Source organism: Hemitrygon akajei, chromosome 11 (assembly GCF_048418815.1).
Source record: "Hemitrygon akajei chromosome 11, sHemAka1.3, whole genome shotgun sequence".
NCBI classification, from domain to species: domain Eukaryota; kingdom Metazoa; phylum Chordata; class Chondrichthyes; order Myliobatiformes; family Dasyatidae; genus Hemitrygon; species Hemitrygon akajei.
The window spans coordinates 37335036-37358711 of NC_133134.1; the positions used below are offsets into that span (position 1 = coordinate 37335036).

A 23676-nucleotide genomic window follows, 5' to 3' on the forward strand; every position below is an offset into this window, starting at 1 on the left:
TAGTACATCCTCTTTCTTAATGTCAGCTCATTCTAACACACTTTGCAAAATCCCTCTCACTGGAAAGTATAGATTAAAGACCCCCCAACCTCTTCTGACTCCAGACAATGTTTCCTCTTTTTATCTCTAATGGTTCTATCCTTATTGTAGTCATCCTCCTGCTCTTCAGATATATGTAGAATGCCTAAGGGTTTCCCTTAATTCTACTCACCAAAGCCTTCTTATATCCCTTTCTTGCTCTCCTAAGCTCACTTCTGGCTACTTTGTAAGTCTGTAGAACTCTGTCTGATCCTTGCTTCTTAAACCTTAAATATGCTTCTTTCTTCCTCTTGACTGGATTGTCAATCATAGTTCCTTCACCGTACTGTTGTACATTTCCCTCAGTACATCTGTTCCAAATTTACGCTCCCAAGTTCCTGTCCGATAATGTCATAATACACCCTTCTCCAATTGAACATGATCAAACAACATATCTGCAATATTACTCAAATATTACTGAAATATTGAATACACAAGTCTTGCCAGCTTAGCTATAAACTTCAACTTGATATAGACCAGAACTCAACTCAAATATGTGATTTTTTTTTAAAAAACACACACATACCCCTCTTGGGAGTTTTTATGTTTTATTGTTTTATGACATTGAATCACAGTGGATTTAATTTGGCTTTTTTAACACTGATCAACAGAAAAGACTCTTGTGTCAAAGTGAAAACAAATGTCAACAAATTGGTCTGAATTTATTACAATTATTACTCACTCCCTTCAATTCAGTATTTTGCAGATGCACCTTTGGCAGCAATTACAGCCTTGAGTCTGTGTGGTAGCTATCAGTCTCCATAAGGTTTGCAACATCTTTCGTCCCCATTCTTCTTTACAAACCTGCTCAAGCTCTGTCAGATTGCATGGAAATCGTAAGTGAACAGCCCTTTTCAAGTCCAGCCACAAATGCTCAATTGGATTGAGGTCTAGACTCTGACTTGGCCACTCCAGGACATTAACTTTGTTGTTTTTAAGACATTCCTGTGAAGCTTTGGCCTTAGGTTTGGGGTCATTGTCATGCTGGAAAACAAATCTCCCAGGTCGCAGTCATCTTCTGGACTGCATCAGGTTTTCCTCCAGGATTTCCCTGTATTTTGCTGCATTCATTTTACCCTCTACCTTCACAAGCTTTCCTGGGCCTGCTGCAGTGAAGCATCCCCACAGCATGATGCAGCCACCACCACGCTTTATGTGTATACTTCACCACACACAATATACTATTTAATACAACCACAGCAGAGTAAATTTTCAATTGTCCTATTTAGGTCTAAAGGTGTAATTTCTGTGGAGGATTTCTTTCTCTTGTGGGATAACATCTTACCTGACAGTGGGGTGGGGTCGGTGAGGCTTGTGGCTGTGAAACAATCTCAGGTTCTGAGGCCTCCTCCATGGTGGTTGTAGGAGTTGATTATGGGTCTGCAGGAAGTGGTTCTGGCAGCTTCAGGCACCTTTCTTCTCTAACAATTGACCCTGCTCTTAACAGATCAGCATGCCATCTGCAGAAGACATCAGACACAATCTCCACTGGAGAGTGGTCCAGTTCTGCCCTTAATCTTTCCAAGTACCCACTTTTGATTTGCTCTGGAGTCCCTCGCCAGGATTGCTTATCCAGGAGTGAAACATCAAACTGTTTTGTTTGTGAAGCCCTCAGTCTGTCTCAGCCATTTGTCCTGTATAGTCCTGGGACTGGGTTTGAGCAGATCCAAGCGTGAGCACAAGGGACAACCCAGGAACCACACAGCTAGTGAGACTTGTGGCTTTCCTTCTGAACAATATCTCAATCAAAATAAAAATTCTCAGAGAAATCACAAACCTTCTAATAAAACTGCAGTAGTCAAGTGTCATCAGTAATTATGATGTATCCAGCTTGCAAGGTAGAGAGCACACAATAATAAAAACACAAAATGCTGGCAGAACTCAGCAGGCCAGACAGCATCTATGGGAGGAGGCAGTGACGATGTTTCAGGCCAAAACCCTTCATCAGGAGTCAGTCTGGCCTGCTGAGTTCTGCCGGCATTTTGTGTTTTTATTTATTTCCAGCATCTGAAGATTCACTTGTGTTGCCTTTGAGCACACTATAATACCTGCTATAATAAAGTCAGTATAGTCAACTCTATTTGATTAAATTAGATTAATTTTATTGTCATATGTACATTGAAACATACAGTAAAATGTATCAAAGACCAACACACTCAGGATGCCCTGAAGGCAGCCCACAAATGTCACCATGCTTTCTTTGCCAACATAGTATGCCTACAACTTACGAACCTTAACCTGTATGTCTTTGCAGTGTGGGAGAAAACTGGAGCACACAAGAAATGCACACAGTCACGGGGAGGACATATAACCTCCTTATAGACAATGGCAGGAATTGAATTATGATCTTACAGCTAGCGCTGTAAAACACTACGCTAATCACTTCACTACTGTGCTGCCCCAAAGATTATTCTCTGGTACTCTTATGGTTACCAACACACCAGAACCTCCACTGTCTATCGTGTACTGTGTCTACACATACCTAATTTATGTTATTTAGCTACTATATTTTCCACTGGAGTCAAAGCCATTCCATGAGAGCCCAGGGGTCAGTAACCCAAAAAGGTTTGGGAACCACTGCCCCAGATCAGAGTTTGGCTCAGAGTTACCACTCTGATTAGAAAACCATGAGTTCAATGTTCCACTCTAAAGACTTGCACATAATCACCACTGACAACAATATAAAATTGGAAAATATCATTAAAGCATTACCAAAAACAATGGAATTGCCTCACTTTTACACGAGGCATGAGCTTGAGGGGGGTCTTAACGGGGAGAAGCAGTAAGGGATATGATAGCTACCTTATTTAGGCTACATTTCTTGCTTAGATGTGTCCTTAGTTTTCTAATACTGTTATCAGCTACCTGAAGGAAGCTATCCAACACTGATCAGAAGTGAAATGGCCAAGATGTTTTACTCATTAGCTCAATCACAGGGAACCTAGCAGAGCAGAGAAAGAAGGAAAACTATAAGGATACGAGTTAGAAAAATGAGATGGTTACCAAACCATCGCAAAGTGTGTAATTTGTCCCTTCCCTCAATACCCACTTTGTAGAAGTGAACTGATTCTGTTAACACAACATGTCACTCCCAAGATTACAAGTAAGATTACAAGATTGGATATATCTGTCATTCACACACATTCAAGAAACCAATTAACCTTTGAGAACAGAGTTAGCTTTTCTTTACTGAGAACAAATACAAAATGTGACCATCTTTTAGAAATACTTTTTAATCTAATAATACCATGTACCATTTTCCCAATGACAGAGGAGATGGCCATTTGGCCCATTGAGTCCATGATGCATCTCAGAGAGATCTCTTTGCCCACTAAATTTCCCCGCAAATGTTTCTCCTCACATTTCCATCAACTATCCACAGATTTTACCTCAAACTGTATTAGCGGAAATTTATAATCCCCAATTAACCTATTGTCCCCAATTCTCCCACATTTTTGTGAGCTCTTGGGGGAAACTAACATACGCAAGGAGAAATGTGCAAATTCCGCATCAACAGTACTGGTGGTCGGGATCAAATCCAGGTCATCAAAGCTGTGGAGCAGCAACTCGACTAGTGTTGTTTCGGACGGAGGCCCTTCCCTAATGCCTTCATTGTATGGGTTTCTTCATGCCCTTCTGTAACATTAATAAGGAATCCAATGCACTCAATGGTATAGAAGACTTAATATCCTTTGCCATCAAAATGGCAATATACATATCTTTATTTATTATCTAGAACCTTTACTAGAGATTTGCCATATCAGTTATAATTCCATATGTGTCACCCTTCCCTCGAAGCCAGAAAACTGTGCATTCAAGTCAGCCAATGGAACAGTGGGTGGCTTTGGATAAGAGGCAGAATCATCATTCCATTTGCCCCATTCAGGACATGTACACAATACTTGAAGGAGAGCAAAGGAACACTCTCTGTACTTTAGCCATCCCTCAATATACTCACTAAAAGAAACCAGCTGGCCATTTTGAGAACTGTGCTGTGGGCACAAACCAATTCCTACAGCAGTGATTTATACTTCCACATTTTGGGAAATGAAGTAGCATCACAATTTTATATGGTAGTTCATTAAACTCAACTGTTTGGCCGGTTAGCTACTTCTGTTCCAAACACACAGAACTATTTATTAAGTGGACATATCACTTCTCAAGGATTAGGACATAAAAACAGAATTAAACCATTCAGTCCATCGAGTCTGCTCCACCATTTCATCATGGCTGATCCATTTCCCTCTCAACCCCATTCTCCTGCCTTCTCCTCATAACCTTTCATGCCTTAACAATCAAGAACCTATCAACCTATATGTTAAATACACCCAATAACCTGACTTCTACAGCTACCTGTAGCAACAAATTCCACAGATTCTCTATTCTATGACTAAAGAAATTCCTCATTTCCACTCTAAATGGGGCTGTGTGCTGTTGTCCTAGATGGCCCCACCATAGGAAACATCCATTCCACATCCACTCTATTGAGGCCTTTCAACATTGGGAAGGTTTCAATGAGATTACCCTTCATTCTTCTAAATTTCAGCGAGGAAAGGCCCTGAGCCATCAATCGCTCCTCATATGATAAGTCATTCATTCCTGAATCATTCTTGTGAACCTCCTTGGAACCCTCTCCAATGTCACTACATCCCTTCTTAAATAAGGGGGCCAAAACTGCTCATAATACTCCAACTGAAGCCTTGCCAGTGTCTTATAAAGACTCTGCATTACATCTTTGTTTTTATATTCCAGTCCTATCAAAATGAATGCTAACATTGCTGTGTGCTCAGTCCACTGCTGTTCACTCTGCTGACCCATGACTGTGCAGCAACACACAGCTCGAACCACATCAGCAAGTTTGCCGATGACACAACCGTGGTGGGTCTCATCAGCAAGAACGACAAGTGAGCATATAGAGAGGGGATGCAGTGGCTAACAGACTGGTGCAGAACCAACAAACTGTCTCTGAATGTGAACAAAACTAAAGAGATGGTTGTTGACTTCAGGAGGGCACGGAGCGACCACTCTCCACTGAAAATTGATGGCTCCTCTGTTGAGATCGTTAAGAGCACCAAATTTCTTGGTGTTCACCTGGCAGAGAATCTCACTTGGTCCCTCAACACCAGCTCCATTGCCAAGAAAGTCTAGCAGTGCCTCTACTTTCTGCAAAGGCTGAGGAAAGTCCATCTCCCACCCCTCATCCTCATCACATTCTACAGATGATGTATCGAGAGCATCCTGAGTAGCTGCATCGTTGCCTGGTTCAGAAATTGCACTGTCTCGGATCGCAAGAGCCTGCAGCGGATAGTGAGGTCAGCAGAGAAGATCATTGGGGTCTCTCTTCCCCCTATTACAGACATTTACACGACATGCTGCACCCGCAAACCTAACAGCATTGTGAAGGACCCCACGCACCCCTCACACAAACTCTCTTCCTTCCTGCCATCTGGGAAAAGGTACTGAAGCATTCGGGTTCTCACGATCAGACTGTGCAACAGTTTCTTCCCCCTAGCTATCAGACTCCTCAAAACTCAGAGTCTAGACTGACATTGTAATGTGTCCTCTCCTGTGCCTGTTGTCTTGTTTATTAATTATTGCACTGCCCTGCACTGTTTTGTGCACTTTATGTAGCCTGTGCAGGTCTGTAGTCTGGTGCAGTTTTTATGTTGTTTTACATAGTCTAATGTAGCCTTGTGCTGTCTCACATAGTCTAGTGTAGTTTTGTGTTGTTTCATGTAGCACCAGGGTCCTGGAGGAACGTTGTTTCATTTTTACTGTGTACTGTACCAGCAGTTTATAGTCAAAATGACAATAAAAGCAACTTGAACTTGACTTGAACTTGAACTTGATTTGCATTCCTCAACCTGCAAATTACCCTTTAGAGAATCCTGCACAAACACTCCCAAGTCCTTTTGCAGGTTGGATTTTTTAATTTTCTCCCCATTTAAAAAAAAAGTCTATGCTTTTATTCCTTCTACCAAAGTGCATGACCATACACTTTCTGACATGATATTCCATCTGCCACTTCTTTTGCCCATTTTCTTAATCTGTCCATCCTTCTGCCTCCTCCCTGCTTCCTCAACACTGCCTGCCCCTTCACCTATCTTCGTTGTCTGCAAATCTAGGCACAAACCATCAATTCCTTCTTGCAAATCATTTGACATACAACGTAACAAGAAATGGTCCCAAAAACAACCCCTGTGGCCCACCACTAGAAACCAGCAGCCAATTAGAAAAGGCTCCCTTTACTCCCACTCTTTGCCTCCTGTCAATCAGCCAATGCTCTATCCATGCAAGTATCTTTCCTGTAATACAATGGGCTCTTATCTTGTTAAGCAGACCCAAGTGCAGCACCTTATCAAAGTCCTTCTGAAAACCCAAGTAAACAACATGCACCAATTCTCCTTTGACTATAATGCTTATTCCCACAAAGAATTCTAACAGATTTGTCAGGCAAGATTTTGGCCTATTTTATCCTGTGCCTCCAAATACCCCAAAACCACATCCTTAAGAATTGACTCCTTTTCAGCTATTTACCTAGTTCCCTAAATTCCCTCTTCAGGACCTCTCCACTTTTCCTACCTATGTCAGTGGTGCCAATATGTACCAAAACTTCTGGCTGCTCACCTTCCCCCTTTAAAATGTCATAAACCCTGATCCTGGCACCTGGGAGGCAACATGCCATCCAGGTGACTATCACATCCACCAAATCTCACATCTACTCTAACTATAGAGTCCCTTGTCACTACCGTAGCCCTCTTCTCCCCTCTCCCCTACTGAGCCACAGCGCCAGACTCAGTTGCAGAGACCCAGTTGCTACGGCGCTCCCCTGGTAGGCAATCCCCTTCAAAAGTATCCAAAACAGTATACTTATTGTTGAGGGGAATGGCCACAGGGATACTCTGTACTCGCTGCCCATTTCCCTTCCCTGTCCTTACAGTCACTCATTTCCCTACCTCCTACCACTTTGGGGTGACTACCTCCCTGTAGCTCATATTAATCACCTCCTTAGTTTCCCGTTTGAGCCAATGGCCATCAAGCTGCAGTTTCAGTTCCTTAACACGTTCTCTGAGGGGCAGCAGCTTGGTGCACCTAGTGCAGATGTAGTTGCCTGGGAGGCTGGAGTTCTCCTAAATTTCTCACATCTCACACAAAGAACAGTCCTTGAAGCCATTCTCACTACTCTAACTGTAGTAGGCCTCCGTTAGTCTTGATAGACCATGGATTTGCACCTTGGAAAGTTTCCAAGCAAGGTTTTTCTTAAAACGGAAGACCGGCAGTTGCCCAAGCTGCAAGTCTCCCCTCTCCATGAGGTTGTCCAAGAGAAGGGCATTAGGACCCATACAGCTTGGCACTGGTGTCGTCGCAGAGCAATGTGTGGTTAAGTGCCTTGCTCAAGGACACACACACAGCCTCAGCCAAGGCTCAAACTAGCGACCTTCAGATAACTAGATGAACGGCTTGACCTCTTGGCCACATGCCAACACTACTCTAACTATTTACTAACAGACAAAGAATGAAGAACAAATAAGAAGAAACATCAGATACGTACCTCACCCAAGCCTGGTGAGCCAAAGAAAGAGTGCAAAACACCTTCTTCACTACCCTGTCTACCAGTGTCACCTCCTTCAGCTTTCTGTTCTACACCACCTAGGGCCTTGCCAATTACTAAGCAAGTCCCACCCTGTTTAGTACTACCAAAATGCAACATTACACACTTGTTCAATGTCATTTGTTGTTCCCTGGCCCACCTTGCCAGTCGATCTAAAACCAGTTCCAACCTTATTCACTGTCCACTATATCACCAGCTTGGTGTCACTCACAAACTTGCTAACAATGCCTAGTACATTTCAATCAAATTATTAAAATGTATGAAGAGCAATAGCAGGCAGCATCCAACTGGTTCCAGGCCCTGAATCTGAAAGACAGCCCGTTGTTATTCTTCTCCAACTCCTTCTGCCAATCTAACTTTGAATCCAGTTAGCCAGCTTGCCCTGGATCCTATTCTGGACTCTGTCAAGCTCCCTGCAATATCTTCTTACCTTTCCACAATGTCCTAGACCAAGATAGATGATAAATCCCAAGGATTTTTATGTGATTTAAGACTTCTTTTATACTGTTGATATGTTCCAAGATATCACTATGGTCTTCCTTGATTTCTTTAGCCTCCATGACCTTCACAATAAGTGCAGATGAGATGTGTTCAGTTATGACTTCTACAATCTCCCCTGGTTCCACAAATGCATTACTACATTGATGCTCAAAGGGTTCTATTCTCTTCATGGTTACCTGACACATATTTTGGGTCTGATAAAGTCCTGTTTTGAACTTGCTATTTCAATCAGCATTTTTTCAACCAGATTTCATTCTTGAATAGCCAGGGCTGAAACGTGAGTGTGATTTTACAGGGTCTAATCACGAGAGACTGGAGACGCTGGCAATGTGGGTCAACACACACAAAATTGACTTCTTACTGGAGGAACTCAGCAGGTCTCGCAGTATCTACGGAGGGAAGTGAACAGTCTGCACGTCAGACCAAGACCCTTCAGCCATTAACCACTCTCTTTCACCTCACCCAACCCCATGATCTGCCCATCGGCTTTACCTTCCTCCCTGTGTTTCCCTATCTCCTTCCCTTTATTCCATGGGCTACTGTCTTCTCCCATTGGATTCCTTCTTCAGTCCTTTGCCTTCCCCAACTATCACCTCACAGCTTCTCACATTATTTCCTTTACCCCATCCCCCACTCACCTACCTCCCCACTCTCACCTGGATCCACCTATCACCTGCCAGCTCCTGCTCGACCCCTACCCTTACCCTTCTATTCTGGCTTCTGCCCTTTCCAGTCCGATGAATGGTCGCAGTCTAAACGTCAACTGTTCACTTTCCTCCATAGATGCTGCCCAGCAGGGTCCGGAGTTGGAATTGAAGATTTCACATAGTATTTCCTTGATTGTAAATCACTGTGCTTCTCCTTAATTAAAGTAATTAACGGTGTGCCTTTGCTGATCAACTTCATATTCTCATAACGGGATAAGTGCGGATGTCAGAGACACATCTTTCGGTTTTGAACTAAGGTATTGCAGACATCATTAGTGGAGGACGAACACGAGTTATTTATCATGTTTTGATGTTTTGCCAGGAAGTGGGTGTCATCAACACTACATTTTCAGAAGCAGAAGTTATCTAGATAGACCTTTTCCTTGGGATATTTAATGAGCAGGGTAGGAACCATGATATGGTAAGCTCATGATGTGCAGAAGGCAGCCTCACGTGACCAATTGTTTTTTCTTTATACACTCCTTTTGTAAGACAGCCAATGACTACTCCTCTTCTGGAAATGTTTCTTGAGTGCCCCTTGTAACAATAAATCTTGGCCTGATAACAAGCAATATGGGGCATGGGTCATACAAAGCACTGTCACATTATCCAATATTCAAACAACACAGATCTCCAAACAAAAAGGAGGCTCCTTCGTTCTTTGTTCCTGTTGCTAGTTCTTTGAAAGAGCTTTCTAAAATAATTCTTTCCCTGTATTATCTTTCCCTTCAATTATCTTTCTTTTGTTACTGTTGAATATGTTTTCACAATCCTTTCAGACAATGTTTCCAAATCATAAAAACTCATTAAGATAATTTTTCTCTACATCTCACCTCTTCCTGAGCTGTTTATTATATAGATAAACTCTTCCTGGGTTTCTACCCACGTACAGGTATCGATTTTGATAATCTTCATCAGGGATGATGCGTGGGCAAGTCTAGTGAGGTAATATTTATACCCCCATTGTCCATCTCTCCTGATTGGTTAGTCCTCATCCAAATCATGTTTCTGCTGTCCCACCTTGTTTACAATCAAATTCCAGTTTTTACTTAGAGCAAAACCTTTGTCTCTGTTAAAATTCTTTTCCTCTAGTTTTATTTCAATGGCTTCCTTCACCAGGCAGTCCCAAAAGCCATTGGCATGGCACTATAGTTTTGTGCTGTCAAAGTCAATCCTATGGCCATTGCAAATGTAATGTTCTGCCAGTGCCACTTTCACTGGGTAACCCAATGGATACACCTTCTGTGCTCCTTGATGGGAACTTCCACCGTGCATTCCCTCTGGTTGATATATGCTACTCTGCATTCACAGGGAATCTTGTAAATGCCAGCTGTGCAGAGTACCAAGTCATCTTTGACCCATATAAGCTTTGAGAAGGTATCGCTCTAAGTAAGAACTGGAATTCGATTGTAAAAAAGGTGGGAGAGCAGAACCTGATTGGATGAGAGCTATCCAATCAAGAGCATTGGATGACAGGGTATAATTACCACCAGACTAGATGTGCCCTGATGAACATGGCAGAGTTTGTCATTGAAACGTTGGTTAAAATCGATACCTGTACCCAGCTGGAAGCCTGAGGAGAGTTCATTTGTCATATACGCCAGGAAGGCACTAGATCTTTTTTCTCTCTTCATTACAGATTTCTAACCTATTGTTGTTGACCATTCTGCCAATGGAATAGGTTTCTTACTTACTATCATAAAACTCTCCTTTGATAACCTGTAAAATCGCATCTTAAAGTCAACACTCAGCTTACTGCCAACTGCAGGTTTGTGTGATCTTGCTACCCTCAGAGGTAAATTAGTGAGAATATACACTAGCTCCTGACAGTACCATTTAAAATCAAGTGAAGGGCAAAATGAAATGAGTTACCTCTATATCAATGGGTATTCAATTCTACTAATTCTGAATAGAAATATTTTAATAATGAAATAGTCCTTCCAACCAAAGATGCCCAATAGCTTAAGACATAAAAGGAGGGGGGAAAATCAAAGCAAATACTGACCCACGGAAGGAAAACTGAGAGGGATGATCAATCTTTATGTAAAAGATGCGTTTGGATTGTTTTTTTTTTGAAGATGGACAAGGAAGTGATGAGTGGAAGTGTTAAGGAGGTTGTTGCTTGGAGTGGGAATCTTAGCAAGTACTGTAATAATGGGATGAAGGGTCAACATTATAGCCTGTACTTTACTCAACAAGCTTTTTTCGGCAGCACAGTTGCAGGCGAATCAACACAAGAGGCCACATGCAGTAGCAAGGGCAAATAAAAATAAGGCAAGGACAAGTGGCATGGCCATTGTTGGATTAGACCAGTGTTAGGACATCATGTTACAACTAAACAAACGTTGGTGCAACCACACTGGGAGTGCAATTTTGACGATCTTGCTCTGGGAAGGATGCCATTACATTTGAAAAGATGCAGAAAGGATTCACAAAAATATTCCCAGGACTGGAGGGCTCAAGTTATAAGAAAGACTGGATAGGTTGGAACATCTTTTCCCCTCGAGCATTCTTATTTTCATAAAATATCTTTATTTAGCCACACTTGACAAATAGAAACTTCGTAACAAAAGTTGATTTAGATTCACTAATCCATGATGATCAGAAACTTAAATCTATACCCCTCTCTTTTCCCCATATTCAAAGATTCAAAGTACATTATCAATGTATGTACGCAGTATACAACCCTGATATTCATCTTCCCACAGACAGCCATGAAACAAAGAACACAATGCGTGCAACCCGCTCAAAGAAAACATTAAACACCAAAAAAGAGAACAAATCATGGAAATGGCAAGAAACAAATTAGAATCACACAGAATATTAAACATCTAACTGCAGAGTCCGTGAAACAGTCTAGGAATGTCCAGTTTAGTTCGGATCAGTTCAATACAACGCTGTGTAATTCATTGATGGCAGGCCTCAGACCAGTTACCCCAATCAAAATTGCAATTAAAAAAGTAACCAGAAATACAGAAAACATGAACTGCAGAGTACTTTTAAAAATGAGTCCTGATTGTACTGATCAAATCTTGCCCGGGACCCAAGACTCCTGCACATTCCTCTGACCGCAGCGAGTGTGAGGGAGAGGAAGGCTGGCGAACAGAGGTTCAAAGATTCTGACAGTGCTGAACACCAGCTCACCTGCCACTCTTCCCCGTTGATTTCAATCTTGCCCGACACTTTAATCAGTGAGTTGGTCAAGAATAAGAGCAAATAATGGGTTAATGCTCTGCCAGTATGCACATTCTGTTCTCAATCTCGTTTTTACCATACTGAATTCCCTCGGACACAATGAAAGCACAGATTACTCAGCTGGCCCAAAAACACATATTTCAAAACGTAAATTACACGCTCCAATATTTAAAAGAAGAAGGAGAATAAGAAGTAACTTGTGAACAGTCTGCAGGACGTCACCATTAGTTTCATTGGCTGCTGGTGCCATCTTGCTCACAGGATGCCTTGATAAATTTAGTTTTTGTTTCCGTCGAGGAATATAGTGAAAAGAGAAGTGTGGATTTAGAGCTCTTTCAGATTTAATATTAAAATTTACCCAGCATTGGCTGCCATTTGTAGAAAATTTCTACCTTCTTCTTGCAAGTAGAAGCATTCAAACTTTACAGCATGTCAAATTGTCAAACAGCAAGGAAGTTGGATAAATTCACACTGTGAAATTCATGCTTATTATCAAGTATCCTGTTTATGATCTCATCTTGTTTTCTCTGCATTCCCATCAACTCTTCCAAGATTCTACACACCAATTAAGAGTGGTCAATTGCATGCCATTTGGTAGAAAACCCGTCCTCTTAAGAGGATCACATGTAATCACAGGAAAAAATGTACAAACTCCACACGCGCAATGCCGAAGGTCAGGATTGAACCTGGATCACTGGAGCTGTGAAGTAACACTTCTACTCATTGTGCTACATGCTACCATGTGGCTGCTAAACCTCCTAATCCACAAACAAGGTTGTTCTCGCTCTGTACTGTAATATTTTGAAAGCATCAATCTCATCACCGCTTGAACTTTGAAATGCGAAGAAGGACAAGCTTAGTTTGGGCTGATGAAGGAGCTTTATTTCTATGGCCCCTTGGTGATGCAATCATTTCACAAGATAATGAGCAGGAAAAGTACTTTATTTTCAATAGAGTGGGCCAGCTTATGAGAATGGTCACTGGTGCCAAAATCAAAAGTCTATCTGTCCCAGACATGAAACTTGTAACACTTCCCCATGTTGCCAAAGTAAAAAGGAGAAATTTCAGTTGCATCGTCTCTCACAGTTAATGTTTTGACATGTTTATTTGTAATAGAAACCTTGAAATCCACACATCACTCTGATCAATCTACAATGCTTTGGCCTCATTTCTCTCACCTTTTTCATAATGGAAACCGGCTCAAACAATGATCAGTGTGTTTCTGCAGAATTTTATTACTTGAGAACTTATAACACTAGATGATTCATATTGCTTCAATTTTAGTCATATTTTATACAGTTACTCAGTTGCATGAGCAACTCTCTCCTGTTTTATAGTTTAAACTGCTGGAGAAATCTGTAAAAAAATACTAAATGTCACTAACATTGCAAACCATTCAAAAAACATGAGTAATCAATCCTATATGAATGCTCTGGAAAATGTTGAAACATAAAACATCAGTTAAAATTAAATTATTTTCAACAAATTAAGACATTAATGTATACACAACTAATTTTAAAAATGGAAATAATCCTGTACATAGTTACTATAAGGAGAGGTTGGATAGGCTGGGACTGATTTTCCGGGAGCAAAGGAGGATGAAGGTGACCTTAGAGAGGTTTACAAAATCATAAAGTGGGTAGATAAAGTAGATGGTCAGTCTTTTTCCAAAAAGTAGGGGAGTCTAAAACTAGCAGTCTTAGATTTAAGACGCAGGAAGAAACAGTGAAAGGGGATGCAAAGAGCAAGTTTTTCCCATACAGAGGGTGGTAGATATATGGAATGAGCTGCCAAAGGAAGTGGTAGAGGTTGGTACAATTGCAATATTTTAAGAGATATTTGGACAGGTTCACGGATGGGAAAAGTTTAAAGGGACGTGGCCCAAATGCAAGCAAATGACACTAGCCCAGGAAGGTAATTTGGTCAGCACGCATGGGATGAGCCAAATGCTTTATTGCTGTATGACTTAACCTCGTAATTCACAGCTGTTTGTGGCCTTTGAAAAGGATAGGCTAACTGTTCATGGCAAAACTTAGTCAGCAAGCACCGGGGAATTCAGCAAATTCATGCACTACTATTAGATTACACATGGAGGCCAATATTGGAATGCAGCCTGGAAGTGATCAGCAGAACTCAACTCAGGACTTCGGTGCTCACTTGCAAGCCACAAACTTGCTGACATCCACAAGGGTAAATAATGGTAATTCACTGTAGAACTGCCAACACTTCCGAACAAGCTCAGGCCCAATGTTGCAGTAGATGATCTAAACTAGTATCATTCATTCTAGAAGCAAAACATTCATCATAAACTTTCACTATTGGTTCTCAAATGCTAGCAATTGCTGTTCTTCCAACCATTCATTGATCCGAGCTGGCTGATTCACTTGACCAGGTCAAAAACATCAAGAAGTGAACATTTAATTGAGTTAACCATCATCAAAAAATAATCGGCATATCTGAGAAATTATCCACTAACAGTGCCAGTATTCACTTTAATAACGATGGCAGTATTCCAAACTTCATATCCATCCTAAGCCTTATGTCAATGTACAATCTAAATGGTGGGCATGTAATCAGAAGTCCAAACTTCTGAAAATATAGTCCTGTAACTAAATAATAAGAAGCTAGGTAGACAAAGGTGGACTCACTTATTTTACTTCCGCACTGTGTGTGTGGTGAACTAATTCCCTTTGGGTCCTAATGAAATCAGCTTAGCTCAAAGCAGAACAAATACATTGACTTAGTCATGTTATGGAACTGAACTGTCCATTTGTTAGATTATATAATTATCATTGGGATTACCACATGAAACTATTATCCAAAATGCACTGACACTCAGAAGCTAAGATTTAAGTAAGGTCCCAATGTAGCAATTTGTCATTGGAGCAAATAAGTAAATGTTTCATAGAAATCTGAGATCTCAAGTGATCTGTTTTAAAAAGTTGTGGATGCTGGGACAATTGACTTCTTGAGCCTCAATGACAGATTAATTTGTTTAGGTGTACAACTCAGAAGGAGCTGAGGCCCATTAAAGTAGCTGAGGTATAGCTCAGCAGGATCCATCTACTTGGCAGAGCAGGCATGTGAGATGTAGTGGCCTATTCCTGTCCTGTATACATAATTTAATAGGCATTGTTGTTTATCCTGGTAAATATTTGTTAAAATATATTAAATATATGCTTCCTCACACATGAATTTATTTTAAAGCCAGAAGTAAAACTTTATACTAAGTTAATTTGTAATAATATCGAGAAATATGCAAATAACAGAAGAAAGTAAAACTTGAAAAATTAGGTGGAGTTATGCCTTAATTCCAAGCTGTGTCACTGTCCATGTCTTCATGTGAGGATTTGAAGAAATTCATCAGCCTCCTTCATTCAACATACCACATTCCAGCAACAATGTATTTTGCTCAGCACTGTATATCTAAGGGTTTCCAGTTGGAATTAGCTCACAGCTTAGATATTTTTCTCAAATTTAACTTTTTAGCTTCATTGACAGATATTGGACTGAGTTTATCATTTATAAAGTTCACCAGCATGGTCAGTGATTAGTACAACTTTTTAAAAAAAAGTTACAATATTTAATCTAGGTGGTACGCAAGATTTACTTTTAAAGTGCAATCTAATTTAAAAAGCTTCACCATTTTTTTTGCTCAAAGTGAACAGAACTATTCTGTTGATATTAGTTAAAGGAACTTTGCAACATGTTAATTTCAGAATGGACAACCAAAGAGTCTGAGTCTTTGTGATATACGATTCAAAACTAATATATGCTCAGTAACCGAAAGTAAATAAAATGCACATAAAGGCCTAAAACTGCTTGTCTTGGCAGATTTATTAAACAGGACACAAATTTGTAGAGGGCAAGCAAAAAGCATTATTTATGATGAATTCTATGATAAAACCATTCTAAACTGTATTTTGCTTGATGAAGAAGTAACCACTGTTCTCCGTTCCATATACTTTACTATTTGAAGCAAGCTTACTATTTCTGACTCCCTAGCAAAGAAAGGAAAAATGGAAGAAGGAGGAGGAAGAAACAGACATATATTGTTTGTTTCTAGTAACTAAAGACATGGTGATATCCAATATTATATAAATCTTGTGTGTCACAAACAGTACAGAGTTACCTGATCTCAGGTTAATTCACATCCTGTATTTAAGAAAGAAAAAGTCAAAATCCCAAAACTGGAATCCAATGATTCCTAAAAAAAAACCTGTGGATGTGGGGGTGAGGACTCAATGGTATCCAGTCATGCTTCTTTCAACCATGTAATACTTTGTCAACACTCATAATAAGCTTGTGCACTAAGATTGCCATTTGGAAGAATTATTGAAGAGAAGCCTGAAAATTTAAGAATTACAGTTGACAATTCAAGCCCTTGAGGAGTCACAAGAAAATGGGGGATGCATCCATGCTCAAAGGGACAATGAGCAATAAAAAGGGAACTCTCAGTTAAAAGCCAAAAAAACATTGTACACACAAATAGAATTCACTGTTATTTTGTTACAAATCTTAATTTGTGTCAGCTGTGGCTGAGTGGGAAGTACTTTCACCTCAGAGATTTTAGCTCAAGAGTAATGGTTCCTGCACAATACCAAAGAACTTCTGGAATTGCCATCTTTAAAAAATTAAAACAAGCCCCAGCATACTCTAGTGTCAACTGCACTACTTTGAAGATCAAATGGGTTATTTATGGAGAAATTTGTCCCTCAGTCAACATGCACTGATAACCCAACTAACTAACAATACTACTACATTGCTGGGTGCTCAGTGGGCACAAATTAGCTGTTTCATATCCTGACTTACAAAAGTGACTGCAATGGTAGCTAATTGACTGTAGATCACTTTGGGATGTTCTGCGGGTATGAAAGCTGCACTGTAAGTTCAACTGTTTCCTAAGTCTCCTGAGACATTGCAGCTTTAAAAGGAGCCATTAATGACATATAAATCAGATCTACAGTTGTTATATCCACGAAGTACTTGAAAAACAGATGCCCAACATCATCTAATCCCAGTGCAGCAGAGCTTTAACACACTTATGCAAGAATCAGCTCATAAAAGCAAACTATTCCTACTCTCAGATTAGCTCTATTAGTCAAAAGCAGTGTGCAATTATTGTAGATATCATACTAAATTTCAACTGGCTGATTCAAGCTTTTGTTCCAACTTAATTCCAAACCTAACCTATTTCTATTAAGGCAAATATATATAATATATAGTATCACAGGTACCAATTAAAGCGTGTTTCAATCTTTGAGAAAAAATGTATTTACCACCACACAGTTCATTTCACTCAGGAAGTTTTTCATATTTTTAAACCAAACTATTCCCTATTGAGCTTTTCGAAAGAAGAACCATTTTGCACGGATGACCAGCTGATAAACCCCCTTCTCTCGCTGAGTGAGTGAAGTTACTCGCTCCCAAGATGAAGTGCACAACTCCTCCAAGGGCGCATTCTCGAAACAAAGTTTTGAGCGCAGTCGAAGACATGACACTGCGTTTACTTTTCGAGCAGTAAAGTCGAAACAACCGATATAAACTAACTTCACATGATTGTATTTAGTTAATCATGGTCCATACCTAAATACCTGATGCCTACACAAATATTGCATAAAGAGCGTAGACTCACCTTTCAGAGTCAGAGTCATGTTCACTAACTTCTCACTTCTCAACTGCTCCGCGGCTTGGTCTTCATACTTGCTTCGATCATAGCAGGTGAAGGAGCCCAGTTGTTTGAGCCGAGTGCTTCAGGCTGATCGGGTTGGAGCTCCGGGCTTTGACGAAATAAAACCCACATTGCTTCAGAGCTGCTATCGGGCTTGTGGGCGGAGAATTGTAAAACCGCACTGACACACATTAAAATACAGAGGAACCCATGCGAGCTGAGAATTTCCGTGTGCAGAGCTGTAGGACCCCTTGATCAGAGACTTGCAGACAACAACTCGGGCTGCATTAAGTAAACAACGGTGCCTTTTATGTGCCGTTCAAAGTCCGGCCGCTGCGTCCGCGGCTGCAGTCTGACTGCTCCCCGAGAGTTTGTACAGTTCTCCTTCACGAGAAGCTGTAGTAGTAGATGGGACGGCTTCATAGCGTTGCCCTTGGCCTATTTAGAGGGTGGCCTCAGGTGTCTAGCTGTGTGGGGGAGGGGAGGGGAGGGGGGTGGTGAGTGCACTCCTGGGAAACTTTATTGAAAGTCAGTAATGCCCCAAACCTGCAGAATATCCCGGGGAACTGGTGCAGTAAATCCTGTGACCCAGCCACCTAACTCCACTCAGACCCTGAGCTTTCTGAGTACATGAGGAGTGTATGAATGTGTGTGTGTTGCTCCTGGAGGAATCAGGTGAGTTCTGGCAATGTCTCATCGCTTCTGATACAGAGAAGCAATTGGCGTGGGTGCAACACGGCTCTCTTCTTGTGCAGCATCCCTGGATCCTGGAGAACCAGAGTAACAGTGTCTCTGTAACCACCGACAACATCCAGCAGCTCAATGAGGTGATCCACTCTCTCTCTGCTCCAGCAGCTCATCCAGCTGTTTCCTGATTACATTTCGCTGTTCCTCAGAGGATCAAGATGGCTTCCACAGTTCTGACCAAATCTTCAGCTGGAGCAGTGTGAGATTGTATAGAAGCAGAACGAGTACGAGACTGTAAGATAGAGGAGCTGAGTCTGCTCCGACAGTCATTATCCTTCCCAACCCTATTCTCCTGCCTTCTCCTGGTAATCTTTGACATCCTTATGAATTAAGAATCTATTGACTTTTGCTTTAAGCAAAAAGTGACAGTGGACATTTTGGGCCCAAACCCTTCTGCAGGGCTTGGGCCCGAAACGTCGACTGTACTCTTTTCCACAGATGCTGCCTGGCCTGCTGAGTTCCTCCAGCGTTTTGCGTGTGTTGCTCAGATTTTCAGCATCTGCAGATCTTTCTCTTGTTTGTGATTTGAACTTCTGCTTTAAATATACCCAGCAACCTGGCCTCCACAGCCATCTGTGGCAAAGCTGTGCCTCCACAGCAGCTGTGTGTAACCAGTGTGGTGAGGCCATTGCCAGCCATCAGCGAAGATGTGCGCTTCTAAAGTGCAAGAGCATGGATGTGTGCTTCATGTTTCTAATTACCTCTTGCAGCTAATGAGGCAAGCTTGGTAATTCAATAACCATCCAACTGTCACTCTGCACCAGTCTAACCCTAACAGCATTCCAATTAAGGACTGATCTGGGTCCTTTAGGGCAGTATGGATGTGCAGACTCCCACTTATCTAACATGCTCACCCTTCACAGAGTCAGTCTCGGAGATGCTGTTGTGAGGTGTGAGACAATGACATACTGTGGTTTTCATCTGCATCATCCCCCTCCTATTAAATTCCATTTGTTGCCCCTCTCTTGCTTCTGCTCCTTCTGAGAAGGGGGACACTGACAGCCTCTCTGTACCCTGCAAACACAAAATAGAAGACAACTGCATGTAAGTTTTGGCCAAAATACTTTCATGGTGAGACAGCAGTACAAGGAGTAGTGAGAGTGATTTTTTAAAAAATAGCAGATGTGGGAAATCTGGAAAATAGACCTGGAAACAGACACAAAATGCTGTAGGAACACTTCCCATCTTGGAGTTCAGAAAAGCAAAGTTTTTGCTTCAGGAGTCTGATGTTGGGTGTGTGGACAATGTGGCCAACCCGTTCAAAGGGTGATTGGAGATTCAGTGCATAGATGCTGGCCTTGCAGAGACCTGGCATCGCTTTGCTTTGCTGATTATAATGTTTTATGCAGACAGCATTGATCCCTGCATTCATCCCATGTACCTTTCTAAGAGTCTCTTAAAAGACCCTATTGTATCTGACTCCACCACCGTCAGTGGCAGTGCATTTCAGCCCAGGGAAAAGGCCTCTGGTTATCCAAACGATCAATGCCTCTCATCATCTTATACACCTCTATCAAGTCACCTCTCATCTTCTGTCACTCAAAGGAGAAAAGGCCAAGTTCACTCAAACTATTCTCATAAGGTACACTCTCCAATCCAGGCGACATCCTTGTAAATCTCCTCTGCACTCTCTCTGTAGTATCCACATCATTCCTGTAGTCAGGTGACCAGAACTGAACACAGTACTTCAAGTGGGATCTGACTAAAATCTTATATAGCTGTAACATTACCTCCTGGCTCTTGAACTCAATCCCACAGTGATGAATGCCAACACACTATACATCTTTTTAACAACACTGCCAACCTGCACAGCAGCTTTGAGTGTCCTATGGATATGGACTGTAAGATCTCTCTGATCCTCCACACTGTCAAGAGTCTTACCTTTAATACTATACTATAATCTGCCTCCAAATTTGACCTACCAAAATGAATAACTTCACACTTATCAAGGCTGAACTCCATCTGCCACTTCTCAGCCCAGTTCTGCATTCTATCGATGCAACCTCTGACAACCTTCCAGACTAACCACAACACCACAGACTATCCACAATTCCCTCAACCTTTGTGTCATCAGCAAACTTACTAACCCACCCTTCTACTTCTTCATCCAGGTTATTTATGAAAAATCACAAAGAGGAGGGGTCCAAGAACAGATCTCTGTGGAACACCACTGGTCACTGACCTCCATGCGGATTAAGAACCATCTACAACCACCCTTTGCCTTCTGTGGGCAAGCCAATTCTGGATCCACAAAGCAAGGTCTCCTTGGATCCCATGCCTCCTTAATTTCTGAATGAGCCTTGCATGAGAAACCTTATCAAATGCCTTACTGAAATCAATATACGTTACATCCACAGGTCTACCTTCATCAATGTGTTTTGTTACATCCTCAAAGAATTCAATCAGGCTCGTAAGGAATGACCTGCCCTTGATGAAGCCATGCTGACTATCCCTAATCAGATTATGTCTCTCCAAATGCTCATAAATCCTGCCTCTCAGGATCTTCTCCAACAACTTGCCCACTACTGAAGTAAGACTCACTGGTCTTTAATTTCCTGGATTATCTCTACTCCCTTTTTTTGAACAAGGGAACAACATTTGCAACCCTCCAATCCTCCAGTACTTCTCCCGTCCCATTTGATGATGCAAAGATCATTGCCAGAGGCTCAGCAATCTCCTGCCTGTAGCCTGGGGTATAAATCATCCGGTCCCGGTGACTTAACTAACTTAACGTTTTTTAAAAAATTCCAGCAAATCTGCTTTCTTAATGTCTATATGCTCAAGTGTTTCAGCCTACTTTAAGTCATATCCACAATTGCAAGGGTCCTTTTCCCTGGTGAATACTAGAGCTCTAATGATACTTAGTTTCTTGAACCTTTCATAAACTTGTCTTTTCTTCTTAATTTAATATTCCACATCCTTTGTTCTTTTACCCTACCATCCTTTCCCTGCCTCAATGGAACATAACTATACAGAATGCCATGCAGATGTTCCCTGAACATTTGCCGCATTTCTGCCGTGCATTTCCCTGAGAACATCTGTTCCTAATTTATGCTCCCAAGTCCCCGCCTAATAGCATCATATTTCCCCCTACCCAACTAAACGTTTTCTCAAATTGTCTGCTCCTGTCCCTCTCCAGCGCTACCTCCAAGATGCTCTCCCACTGAGAGATCTGACACCTGACCAGGCTCATTTCCCTATACCAAATCAAGTACAGCCTCTCCTCTAGTTTGCATATCTATATATAGTGTCAGGAAACCTTCCTGTACACACCTAACAAACTCCATCTTAACCCCTTGCTCTAAGGAGATGTCAGTCAATATTAGGAAAGTTAAAATCACCATCACAACAACCATATTAGTTTTGCACTTTTCTAGAATCTGCCTCCCTATCTGCTCCTTTACATCCCTGTTACTGTTGGGGGGTTTATAGAAAGTGCCCAGTAGAATTATTGCCGCCTTCCTATTTCTGCCTTCCACCCAGACTGACTCAATAGATAACCCCTCCATGACTTCCTCCTTTTCTGCAGACATGACTCGATCCCTGATAAGCAATGCTATACCCCACCTCTTTTCCTTCCTGTACTTTTCGAAACATCTGAAGCTTGGCACTCTAAACAGCCATTCCTGCCCCTGAGACATCCAAGTCTCTGTAATGGCCACAACATCATAGTTCCACATATTGACCCATGCTCTAAGTTCATCTGTCTTGTTTATGATACTCCTTACATTAAAATAGACACATCTCAAAGCTTTGCTCTATCATCTGCCTATCCTTCCTCACAAACTCCCTACAAGCTGTCTTTACTTGTGCACTACCACCCCATCCTCTGCCTCTTCTCTTTGGTCCCCACCCCCCCTGCAAATCTAGTTTAAACCCTCCCCAATAGCATTAGCAAACCTCCCCACCAGGATATTGGTCCCCTTCAGAATTAAGTGCAAACTGACCCTTTTGTACAGTTAACACCTGGCCCAGAAGAGGTCCCAATGATCCAGAAATCTGAATCCCTGCCCCCTGCTCCAATCCTTCAGCCACACATTTATTCTCAACCTCATTCTATTCCTATACTCACTGTCACGTGGCACAGGCAGCAATTCTGAGATTACTACACCTGAGGTCCTGCTTCTCAGCTTCCTTCCTAACTCTACTTGCAGGACCTCCTCCCTCTTTCTACCTATGTCATTGGTACCAATATGTACCACAACCTCTGGCTGCTCACCCTCCCATTTCAGGATATTGTGGATGCATTCAGAAACATCATGAACCCTGGCACCCGAGAGGCAAACTACCATCCATGTTTGTTTTTCACGCCCATAGAATCACCAGTCTGCCCTCCTAACTATAGAGTCCCCTGTTACTGCTGCCATCTTCTTCCATTCCCTACCCTTCTGAGCCACAGGGCCAGACTCTGTGCAAGAAGCGCAGCTGCTGTTGCTTCCCCCAAGTAGGTCAACCTCCCAACAGCACTCAAAATGGAGTACTTACTGTTAAGGGAGATGGCCACAGGCATGCTCTCCACTACCTGAAGTTCTCCCTTCCCTCTCCTGATGGTCACCCAATTACCTGCCTCTAGCTCCTATCGATCATCTCCTTACTTCCCCTAACAAGCCATAGGTCATCGGGCTGGAGCTCCATTTCCCTAACTTGGTCTCTGAGGAGCTGAAGCTTAATGCGCCCGGCGCAGATGTGGCCAAGGCTGGAAGTTCCCCGAATATCCCACATCTGATACCCAGAGCAGAAAACGGGCCTTGCAGTCATACCGACTATTCTTAAGTTACAGGGAAAAAGAGATATGAAAGTGTCTTACCTTGCCTAGCCTCATCCTCGCCAAAGCCCCAATGAGCCAAAACACTACTACTCTGACTCACGCTACTCCGACGACCGCTTCACTAGGCAGTGTCTCCCTTTTATCCCGGAACCTTCTCAGCGGCCTTGTGCGACGACGAACTACTGCTCTTTTTGGAGCATCCACGAAACTTGGGTTCATTGCTACCTGACATACTTTGAGTTTAGTACTGGGCATGAGATATGGTTATTCTTTTCTTAAGGTTGTTCTAGTAATGGGGATTTTGGCCATGTAATTCCATCTTTACTGAGGGATGGCTCCCAAGACCAAACAACCACATTTTCTAGTGTTTCACTATGGTAGGGATCTTATCCTTCAC

At 41.9% G+C, this 23676-nt stretch overlaps 1 protein-coding gene across 1 annotated transcript in view; it reads right to left on the reverse strand.

The window, feature by feature from the left end:
• The window catches only part of card11 (caspase recruitment domain family, member 11), a 302244-nt gene extending 284295 nt beyond the window's left edge, over positions 1-17949 (reverse strand). Inside the window, exon 1 of the mRNA XM_073060648.1 lies at positions 17729-17949. Within this exon, the coding sequence (XP_072916749.1) occupies positions 17729-17747 (19 nt within the window). The 5' untranslated portion in view covers positions 17748-17949. The remainder of the gene's footprint in view (positions 1-17728) is intronic.
• Positions 17950-23676: the final 5727 nt, after the last annotated feature.